This window comes from Camellia sinensis, chromosome 6, assembly GCF_055761805.1.
Source record: "Camellia sinensis isolate YWXY chromosome 6, ASM5576180v1, whole genome shotgun sequence".
NCBI classification, from domain to species: domain Eukaryota; kingdom Viridiplantae; phylum Streptophyta; class Magnoliopsida; order Ericales; family Theaceae; genus Camellia; species Camellia sinensis.
Window position 1 is genome coordinate 148,304,669 of NC_138966.1, and position 10,360 is coordinate 148,315,028.

The following is a 10,360-nucleotide window of genomic DNA, read 5'->3' on the forward strand; positions in this document are numbered from 1 at the left end:
AATAAAAAATATATATAATCATATATTTTTTTACTAAAATATATATATTTATTCTTATTTATTTAAGTATTTACCTATTACAAACATTAGTTTCAATTGTAACAATACTATATAATAATTATATAAAAATATGAAATTAATCGTATTTATTTTTTATTTTTTTAAATGAGGTGAGTGTAATTTACCAATTTAAATTTGATTGATAAGTTTTAAGTGCACCAAACAGGACCTTTTCCCTTTCCAGTGTCCTCTGCTTCTGCTACAATCTCTCTCTCTCTCTCACATGGGGAACCCTTTGTTTCGCAGCCTCCGTAGAGCTTCTTCTCTCACTTCTCTTCTCAACGTCTCTTCCTCCAATACTCTCACTTTCAGGTAATAACTCTCTCCACACTCTGTACCCTTCTCCCAAATCCCTGTTTTCACTGTATGCCCACCATTTTCTTCTTCGTCTTCCAGGTCAATTTTCCACCAATCAAATCCAATTTTCGCTCCATTCAGACTTCAAATTTCATTCTTTCCATCGAACCCTTGGTGGGTATTCAGAAATCTGAGTCACGGATCAGTCAATCTCGTGATATCCCAAGGAAAACCCAAGTTCGAGACCCATGAAATCGATCCTCCGAAGAAGGAGAAGTGGAAGACTAAGAAGAGGTTGAAGCAACAGAGGATGAGAGAGAAGCAGAAGAGAAAAGCGGCCAATAAGAGAGACCCCCGATGGCTCGGCGTAAAAGGGAAGAAAAAGAAGAAGTTTGCTAATGCTGAGGAGCGAATCAAAGACAAACTTGAAAAAGTGAGTGTGATTGAGTTGTAATGTAACAGTCTATATATTATATTGGGTTATTCATTGAAAGTTTAAATCTTTTTTGTTTGTCATTTCTTTTAGCTATTCCTTTCAATTTTACTGCAAATTGTTTATATATTTGTAGTAGTTCTGGTTCTGATGTTATGTTGGATGTTGAACATGATTGATTGATTCATCCATTGTTAGATAGCTTATGGTATGTAGGATGTGGTTCCGTGCTATAATTATAACTAGTCGTGGGTACAAAAGTGATGCGTTTGCAATTATTGATTCAAATTTTTGGAGGAATTGGTAATTGAGGGGCGGTTTGATGAATGAGGAAACATTTTGTAGTTTTGGACAGTTTTAAATATTTAACATTATTCTTGTGGGTTGATGAATTTTGCACCCTTGTTGGAATTAGCTTGGAAGGTAAGGAGAAAAAAGAAATTGGTGAGTTTGGGATTTGGATTCACACACCTTAGTCTAATGCTGGTCTTCTTGTGGATGCCTCTCTTTTAGTTCTTTCACCATCATTTAATCACATAGGTATGAAAAAGAGTATGCATCAATCTCTATAAGCACGTCTTATTTAATTCAGTTACTTTCAAAGTAAATAAGTTGTTTGTCACTGTTGAGTCAGAACTGCCGAGGGGTTGAGAGATACATTACCCCCTTTTGTGGGTTTTGCCTAAAATGAACTTAAGTCAATTTCTTATTTGAGTAAATGGACTGAAATCAGGAAGTTGAGTCTAATTGCTTTTGAAAGTTAATTTATCACATCACCATGCCTCCCAATTCAATTATTGAATGACTAGATCAATTGATAAAAAAATTTCTTTGCGTATATCCTGGTATATTTCTTTCTCACTGTGTGCCCAGCCTCCCAGAAAAGATACAAATTTAAAAAATAAAATTGAACAATGTTTACCTTCTGTTTTCTTTGTTTCATTATATCATTTGAAATCTGTACTTATACTGGTCCTGAGTGTTCCATTCCAGGCAAAAATTAAGGAAGCCATGCTGATCGAAAGACTTAAGCGGTATGAAGTTCCTAAACTACAGTGTCCTGCGCCTAAACCACATGACTTAACTGGTGAGGAAAGGTTCTATTTGAAAAAGATGGCCCAGAAAGGGTCTAACTATGTACCAGTTGGGAGAAGAGGAATCTTTGGAGGTGTGATTCTTAACATGCATATGCATTGGAAGAAACATGAAACTGTCGAGGTCATCTGCAAACCTTGTAAACCTGGTCAGGTACACGAGTATGCAAATGAAATTGCCAGGTTGAGTGGTGGAATTCCAATTCACATAATCGGAGATGACACCATAATCTTTTACCGAGGAAAGAATTATGTGCAGCCTGAAGTTATGTCGCCGATTGATACATTGTCCAAGAAAAGGGTATATTTTCCAACTTTTGATTTTCTAGAAGGTTTTGTTATTTTCTTATATTCTCAATTATATAGTCTTATTTTATTTTTGACCGAAAAGGTCCTCTTAGTAAAAATGATTATCACCATAATTAATGCCATTCATGCAACTGTTTTTATGGTGAATGCATGAATCTTAATGGTAGCTCATGAAAGTCATGTCTGCTTGATTAGTCTAATCAAATAAGAATTGTCCTGTTCCAACCAAAAAAAAAAAAAAATCAAATAAGAACTGTTGGTGGTATAATTTATTTATTTTTTTTTTAAATTTCTTTGCTGGATAACCTCGGGTTCTGCAACTTTTGCTTTGTCATGTGAATGATCACTCTATGCTCAAATTAACTAGGGAGTCAAAATTAGACTGCTTGAGGGTGGAGGAAATTGGGCTGGTTCTCCGTCTCAATATTGGATATATTACTTCTCTGTCTGTGTTAGTACTTTCTCTCTTGCTCAACATATTAATTTTTTTCTGTATTTCCAGGCACTGGAAAAGTCAAAGTATGAGCAATCACTCGAGTCCGTGAGACACTTCATTGCGATTGCTGAGAAGGAACTAGAACTATATTACAGACACGTTGCACTTTATGGCAGCCCAAATAGTCGGAGTCCCAACTCAATTCTTGACAGTCCAAAAAGAGGCAATGAGGAGCCAAAGAGAATTGAACCTACCGTAGAAGGGAACCTTGACTCAACTATTAGTGGATTTTCCCCAGCTCTTTCAGAGGCAGAGATTGATTCCACAGATCATGAACTATCTGAAACTGAAGATGATTTTCTAGATGAAGACCCATCTGTAGGTGAAATAGATGTTGATGATGACAACGTATCTAGAAATGATTTGGATTCTTGTGATGAAGGAGAGGAGACATTAACCAAAATGTTAGGATCATCACCATTGTATAGAAGTGGGTGGGATGCTGATAATCAAGGATTTCAAAGTGAAAATAAACTATAATAAGAAACTTGTGATTTGATTTAACTTAAATTTTCTTTGTTTTGACGATGTTCTTTTGTTTGGGAGGTAAAGACTTGATATTTTATGTGGTTGCTGTCAGTCAAGGTCTTAATTTTACAACAGGTCCTTGGTCGCTAGGTCATCTGTGATTCTGCAGTGTAAAGTCCTACATTTTCCCCCCAACAGTGGTTTAGATTATAGTTACTCTGATGTTTCACATGTCCTGAAAAGTTCTTTATTTTGAGTTAGTGGAGTACTGAATATCCTCTGCTCTACCAGCTGAGCTAGCCCCTCCTCCCTCTTCATTGTACCTTGCCCCACCTCCTTCTTCAGGTCCGAAAACTCAGCCTCCTACCTCCTCCTTCCTCCTAGATCTGGGAATTAATATACAATTTCGTTGAGAGTTTCTTATTTTCCTATTATTCTGGAAGTCTTTAGATTCAACGGAGTTATAGAAGAGTTGTGATTTTCTTGTTGCTTCAGATTTTGCTGTTCACATTTTGCCGCTGCATCAAAGTTTCACGGTGGTGGTGGCTGGCGGTGGTGGTAGGATTGAGAGGAGGTGGCAGCCAGCGGTGGTAGATTGAGGGGGAGTGGATTTTTGTCCTAAATGGTAATTTGCTTGAGGGACACAATGATAATTAAAATAAAAATAATAATTATACTAATAATTGGGAAAATGGTGTGCACCCAGAGGAAGTGTAGTGTGCAAATAGAAGCTCCTTTGGTATCTTATGTTGGTTATAGTATAGGTTGGTTTGTGTTTTGTTGTCTTATTGGATGAGCTATAAGCTCTCAAGGTACATATGCTCTTTCTGTGTGCGCTTATTACATTTCCTTGCCTACTTTTCTGATGAAATGAAGCTTTTCTTTTGCCCCGCATTTCTTGAAAATAGCCATTTTATTAGCTTAGTAACTCAGAACTGAAACAAACCGAAAAAAAAAACAAATTGCTTTCACCCAAGTAATGAATAAATTATTCAAGGAGCATGCCAACCAAAATAACAGAAGCCTTCTCGTGAACTGTTTGCTCACAGATACCATACCAAATAGAAATCAGATTGTTGTACCAAATGTCAGAAAATGCACAAAACAAGTGGGAGTGTAAAATCTAGTGAATCAAGAAATGTTGTTAACTGGTCCTGAAGAACAAGCAAGAAAGAAAAACTCGATCATGACAATGTTATCATATACAGACATGAAGCCAAACTCATTCTCAAATTCACTTCAACAATTAATGAAGTCTCAATACAAACTACTTGGGATTCAACTACATCACCTCCTCACCTTTCAAAATTTTCTAGAAACACGTAGGGCAGTTACTTCTCATTATTTTTTTTTCTTGAGTTGCCCACTTAAAGCTGTTTTGGCATTCATCCACTCTCTCATGGAAGCATCACTCCTCATGAAAGTGCAAGTTTCACCAATTGTAAAGTTCCTAACGGATTGTTGCACTGGCGCTGCACGATTTTCCTTCGGAGCAGTAATCTCATCTGTTTGATCACCAAAAACCTGCAGATTTTTTTGTGGAGAACTCAGCTCAGAATCCGGACCAGTAGGCAAAGCAATAGTATTGGAAATATTCGCAGTAATGATTTCCTCGTTGCCTATTCCTGAAGCTTTAGAAGCACCTCTAGAGGATTCACCTCCGGCTGAATTTGTGACATCCATGCCCTTGGGCTTCAAGGGCTCTTGTTCTTTGAAAGTCATACCAGGCAAAAGTTGGGAAATGCTGAATGAATTATTTGTTGCACGAACCAATTGGGTCCAGGACGACCGTTGTAGCCACGATGCACCTCTGGCATATTTATTTGAAGCTGTATTTGATTTATTCGGTTGGGTTACAGCAACTTCCTTTGCCTCTTCAGACCAGCTGGGTTGAGATTCCAAGTTTGTATGCTTCACCAGGTTCTGGTTTTGGAACTTGGTGAAGTTGGGAACGTTAACACCGTCAGACTTCAATTCTTCTTCAGTAGAAGCAGTGCTTTGCATAATATCTGAGATGCAGAATGAAGTGTTGCCCCTTTCACCAGACAGATCTCTCCACTTGGACTTTTGTGACCATGAAAGATTTTTATTCGATTGCTCAATACCTGATTCTAGGCCTATGGCTTGAGCAGATGCGTGTAAATTGGCTTTTTTTGCACTCCTCTTCCTCTCAGGGTTAGCAGGCACTACTTCATTTCCATTGGTCTCTGCTGAGAGAGGTGATTTTCTCTTCTTGTCCGAAGGTACAATCTTCCTTCTCTCACTTTTGAACACATTCCCCGATGGCCTATCTTTAGAAGTTCGCAGTTCATTGATTATTGCCACCTATAACCAAAGCAAGTGAAGAGAGAATGTCAGGCTATAACTAACAAATGATAATCATACAAGTAAAACCTAAGCAAACATTTGCACTGCATCAACTGAGCATTGGGCCTGTTTGGTGCAGCTTTTCACAAGCTGAAAGTTGATAATCAGAAAGCATAAGTTAAAAACACCCCTCCTTTGGCTTCCAAATAATTAACTTTTTTTTTCCAACTTATTTAAGCCATTTCTGTTGCATAAGCTGTAAAAAGAAGTCACACCAAACAAACCGGCAGAGACACCTAAAATAAAAATAAATAAAAAAAGAAGCTACAAACAGCTCTATAAGCTGCACCAAATAGCACAGTTAAATTGCACCTCATTTGTCAAGACTCTTTCCTGTTCCCGACTCCCTAACAAAGCTGTAATGTTCTTTCCCCCTCCCACCATATTCATTACAAGGTTGTCTTCATCAGTCATATCATCTGTTTCATTCTCATCAACTAGCTGGTCATCAACTAATTTAGTCGCATTGTCTCCCTTGTTGACCAACCCAGTCTCGGTGCATGCAGCCTTCGAAATATTTTCCTTCCCAAAGAGCTTGTTCATCACTGACTTCATCATATTAAGCTCTTTATCATCTATTCCGCCACATTGTGTTTCGAGATCAGAAAAATCTTTTTCTTTGGCAGTGTGATAAGGATCAGAGTGCTCCTCACAATCACAAAAATGGATTGGGAGAGGAGGAACTTCAACACGTTGGAAACTGTATTTGTGCTTGCCAGTTCCATTGAAAGGCAACAATTTCACCTACAAAAGAAACCCTGTTAGTTTTGAGCACATGTGAGCATACAAAAGCAGAGTTTCATGCACTGCTGACCAAAGTACTCAACCCAGCTCCAAAATATAATTTTCATGTGAGTTAGCAAAGCAAATGATACAGATCAAATGCAAAATTGCAAATACACAATGAGATTGCACGATCAAAACGGGATGGGGGAGAAACAGAGAAAGTCACCTACCTTTCTTAATTTGGGAAAGAAAAGCCGAACCTCCGTCTTTTCCAGGTTCGTGACATTTTTGAGCTTTTCAGTAGAATCCATTTTCCTAGTTGCATCAACAGCATTACTAGATGAACTATTTGCAAGTTTAGCATCTTCTGCCCACTCCCGTTTCAAGCAAAGAAGAAAATGCTCTTTAGCCTTCTCAAGTCGCAGCCTCCCTCCCTTCCACATGCACCCATTATACTGTAGAGTTACAGATCAGATGATAAGAGCAAGCACCTCTAAGTAAGACATGTGAAACAATATTCCAGACATCAATTTACTGAAAGAAATTACCAAATAACCAGGATAAATAGATTTGGACTTCGGACAGAAACAAATCGTTTGCTCTTCCAACTTTTAAAAGATCTATATGCTCCTAATTTTGAAATGATACTTCTTTTCTTCACTCCAGTACACTGGAGCCACGCGAAATATAAAAGAAAAAAGCATGATTTGAAATTAAAATGGATCCCGTTCTACAACATCTCATATCATAGTAATGGCTCTGTGCATACAGAGTGAGCTTGGCAGTATGACATACATTCAAAGTAGCTAAGATTTTGCCTCTCAAGTACCCCCTCAAAGTAGCACACTTTTCATGGAAAAATCCTTTTTTGAATTGCCTTATACCTGGACCTAGAGTTCATTTCCAATTTGCCATGAAGAACCACTGTAACTCACATTTCTGAGTTCTGATATGTTATATTGGTTTTATTGTTTTTTTTTTTTTTTTTTGGTTGTTGTTGTTGATAAATGTTATATTGGTTTTATTGTTCTTCTGTCTTTGTTGTTTTCATCCTTTTCTGGTAGGGTTGTTCTTTTAGGTCTTGCTCTTTACTCTTTAATTTAAAAGCGTCAAGAACACGAAGGGCTAAGGTGTTTTTTGTATAATTAACATGGTACATTATATTCTCAAACGGTCTAAGAAATTACTCAAAATTCTGAAGAACCATCCCAAATTTCTTTGGGTAGAAATTTCTGCTGCAACCCATATTCGATCTGTAGCAGGGGCAGTGCAAGAGTAAAAAAGATATCAAGTTTTGTTGGGAATGCTGCCTCAAATTATGAACATCTCTCGAGTCTCAACTAGGATTGTTAAAACTAAATATCATCAAAAGATAACTGCTTCAATTGGCCTGACAAGTGAAAAGGTTCTCACATTTGGAAAAGTATTCCTAAATCAAAAGAGGTACTCACAAGAGGAACTAAATGGTTAGTTGGGAATGATGAAAAAATATATTGGTGGTGTGGAGACCATCCTCTTGCTTTGACCTCCCGCGGGCCTCACGTTAATGATCACATTACGTTTGACACCAATATCAATGAGGATGGAGATGGATTACTTCTACCATTATACCTACTTGTCTGCTCAAGATAGGGATAAGATTCTTAACAACCACTTCCCCAAATTTGTGACCTATCAAGATAAGCCTACCTACCTGGAAGGGAAGGGTTCTTAGGATGGTAAGTTCTTTGCTTAGCATATTATCAGTGAGAGTGAGGAAGGACATATAAATTAGAAATGGATTTAAAAACTGAAAATCCCACAAAAAATAAAAGGATCTATATAGATGTTTATCCATTGGAGATTATTAACTAACCACAAGAAAATTATTGCAACTTTAAAAAAGACCTGAATCACTTGGTGAGAGATTGTTGTAATAATAAGGAACTTTGGAGAGAACTTGGAGGTGATCAGAGGACCAGGGATAGTCTAGGAAAGCCTCTTGTTGATTGGTTGAATCTCAATTTCAAGAATAAAACCAAATGCATTAAAAGATATCCCCTGATTATTTAATTTGTTGTTACTATTTGGAACATTTGGGAGAATAATACAACATGCACAACTCAAATACTAATAAAAAAATTGTAAAATTTGTCAATTTGTAAAGCATTTTCCTTGATGGATTACAACCCAGAAATTTGTGATGTCATAAATTTATGTTTGTTCTGGTCTATGCATCTCTAATATCATCTTTTAAGAGTGGCAGTGAATTAAAGTCATTGTATAGTTAGCTTATAATTCCTAAGACCATCTCCAATCCTTCAACTCTTTAAATTTGGTTAAAAATTTCTCAAAAACCATCTCCAATCCTTTCATCAAATGTTCATCAAATCAAGGGAGAGTCATTTTTTTCCATCAAATTGAGAACCCATCAAACCCTTCATCAAATTTGAAGTTGATGAAAATTTAAAAAAGAAACCCATTGGAGATAGATTTTTTTTTTTTTAATCAAATTTGATGAAAAGGCAAATTAATATTTTGATGAAAATTTGATTAAAGGGTTGGAGTAGTTCATATCAAATCAAACTTTTTACTAAAATTTGAAACTTGAATCAAACTAGATGAAATTGGAGATGCTCTAATGTTAGGATAGAAACCTAGAAAAACCCATCAATACAAAGTAGTTTTGGACAATGCATGGAGATCCCAGAAAGAAATACCGTGCTGAAAAGCTTGGAAAGAGATTTCTGGGAAGAAGGAAGGAAGTCGAAGTAAGCAAAGCTGCGACCTTTGGTGCGAACTATCTCCACTGAATCAATGGTCCCCAAAGAAGAGAAAGTGTTGCGAAGATCTTCAGCTTTCACGGTCGCTCCCAAACCCCCAACGAATATCCTTGTCGTCGTTGTTGTTGATGTGCCATTGTTTTCATCTTTTTCTTCGTCGTTCTCGCAAATACTGGTACTGGTTTTTCTGATATTCAATCCTTCACCTGCCATTTCTCCTCCCCAAAACCCTAATCCTGTATAGAAATTTAGGGTCCAACTACAGGAGTCCTACGGTACAGAAAAATGATTTTTTTATACCATACCACTCTCTCAACACAGTTTACCCTTCGGAAATCACCGGTTTTGCAGAGGTGGTGACTTTTTTTTTTTTTTTTTTTTTGCCCTTTTCTTTTTTAATTTAGGAGTAGGTGGCCACCTTTTATGCAATGGATTTTACATCAAATTATTTTAAAATACAGAAGAAGAAAAAAATTTACACTAATCTTTTTAAATATTTAAAAAATAAATTGAGTTTTATAAAATTTGACATAATTATATCAAATTTCTTTGAAGATTTAATTCACATAACATTTAGTTTATTTATTTATAACATTCTGTTAGTTGAATAAATAAAAAAGTTGATGCTATTTTTTTAATATTGAAACGTTATTTTATCATTTTTCTTTCTTGTGTTTACATACAATCTGCATTAATTACAATTGTTTTAACTTTTCTAAATAAGAGATCCGTATAATTATATTAAACTTATGAAATTTATTATATTTAATAGTAAATAGACACGCAACAAATGATAAGTAGAGTTAAGTTTTAAGTTGTCTTATATTAGGGGTAAGCATAGTTTGATTTAGTTCATTTAAGAGTAAATTAATGGCTAAACGACCAAACTATTTACGAATTCATAAAATTTGAAATTAAATCATAAAAATCTTATAGTCAAATCAGACTAAACCAGTAAAGGCTTCGTTTGGAATGTGAATTGACTTTTTAACTTTTTAGTTTTTTGTTATTTTAGCTTGAGTTAAAAAATCTCATTTGTGATAGGTTTTTTAATTTTCTGACTTTTGTGAGAGAAAAAATGAAGTGATTATGATTTAGATGTGACATTTTATCTTATTTGGCTAAATAACCTATTTTGTCTTTTTGTAACTATGTTAGCCAAAAAGCCCAAAAACCTAAAATGCCAAACGAAGGCAAACTGAAATTTGATTTGGTTTGAAATCACACTTTTCATAATATAATCACAAAATATTACTCGTAATTTATTTAAATATATATTTCAACATTTTGCAAACAAAAGTATTTTAAATGATTGTTTATAACTAATTCAACTACTATACAAAATCAC

The 10,360-nt window shown here is 35.7% G+C and overlaps 2 protein-coding genes across 2 annotated transcripts; one reads left to right on the forward strand and one right to left on the reverse strand.

The window, feature by feature from the left end:
- The first annotated feature begins 213 nt into the window (after positions 1-213).
- On the forward strand, positions 214-3,212 carry LOC114319965 (RNA-binding CRS1 / YhbY (CRM) domain protein). Its single transcript, XM_028267049.2, has 4 exons — positions 214-372; positions 457-790; positions 1,784-2,185; positions 2,696-3,212. The coding sequence occupies exons 1-4, from the start codon at positions 284-286 to the stop codon at positions 3,167-3,169; spliced, it is 1,299 nt and encodes a 432-aa protein (XP_028122850.1). The 5' UTR covers positions 214-283; the 3' UTR covers positions 3,170-3,212.
- A 1,054-nt stretch (positions 3,213-4,266) lies between these two features.
- Positions 4,267-9,439, reverse strand: ROS3 (RNA-binding (RRM/RBD/RNP motifs) family protein). The gene is made up of 4 exons (XM_028267048.2): positions 8,950-9,439; positions 6,481-6,705; positions 5,837-6,268; positions 4,267-5,482 (listed from the first exon to the last, which is right to left on the reverse strand). The coding sequence occupies exons 1-4, from the start codon at positions 9,223-9,225 to the stop codon at positions 4,499-4,501; spliced, it is 1,917 nt and encodes a 638-aa protein (XP_028122849.2). The 5' UTR covers positions 9,226-9,439; the 3' UTR covers positions 4,267-4,498.
- Positions 9,440-10,360: the final 921 nt, after the last annotated feature.

Bases quoted from the DNA above. Each gene is read 5' to 3' on its own strand.
- LOC114319965 (XM_028267049.2), top strand. From the start codon at position 284: ATGGGGAACCCTTTGTTTCGCAGCCTCCGTAGAGCTTCTTCTCTCACT. The intron at 791-1,783 runs GTGAGTGTGATT...GTTCCATTCCAG, and splicing joins TCAAAGACAAACTTGAAAAA to GCAAAAATTAAGGAAGCCAT. The intron at 2,186-2,695 runs GTATATTTTCCA...CTGTATTTCCAG, and splicing joins ATACATTGTCCAAGAAAAGG to GCACTGGAAAAGTCAAAGTA.
- ROS3 (XM_028267048.2), bottom strand. From the start codon at position 9,225: ATGGCAGGTGAAGGATTGAATATCAGAAAAACCAGTACCAGTATTTGC. The intron at 6,706-8,949 runs GTATTTCTTTCT...GTAACTCTACAG, and splicing joins TTTCCAAGCTTTTCAGCACG to TATAATGGGTGCATGTGGAA. The intron at 5,483-5,836 runs GTGCAATTTAAC...CTTTGGTTATAG, and splicing joins AAAGAGTCTTGACAAATGAG to GTGGCAATAATCAATGAACT.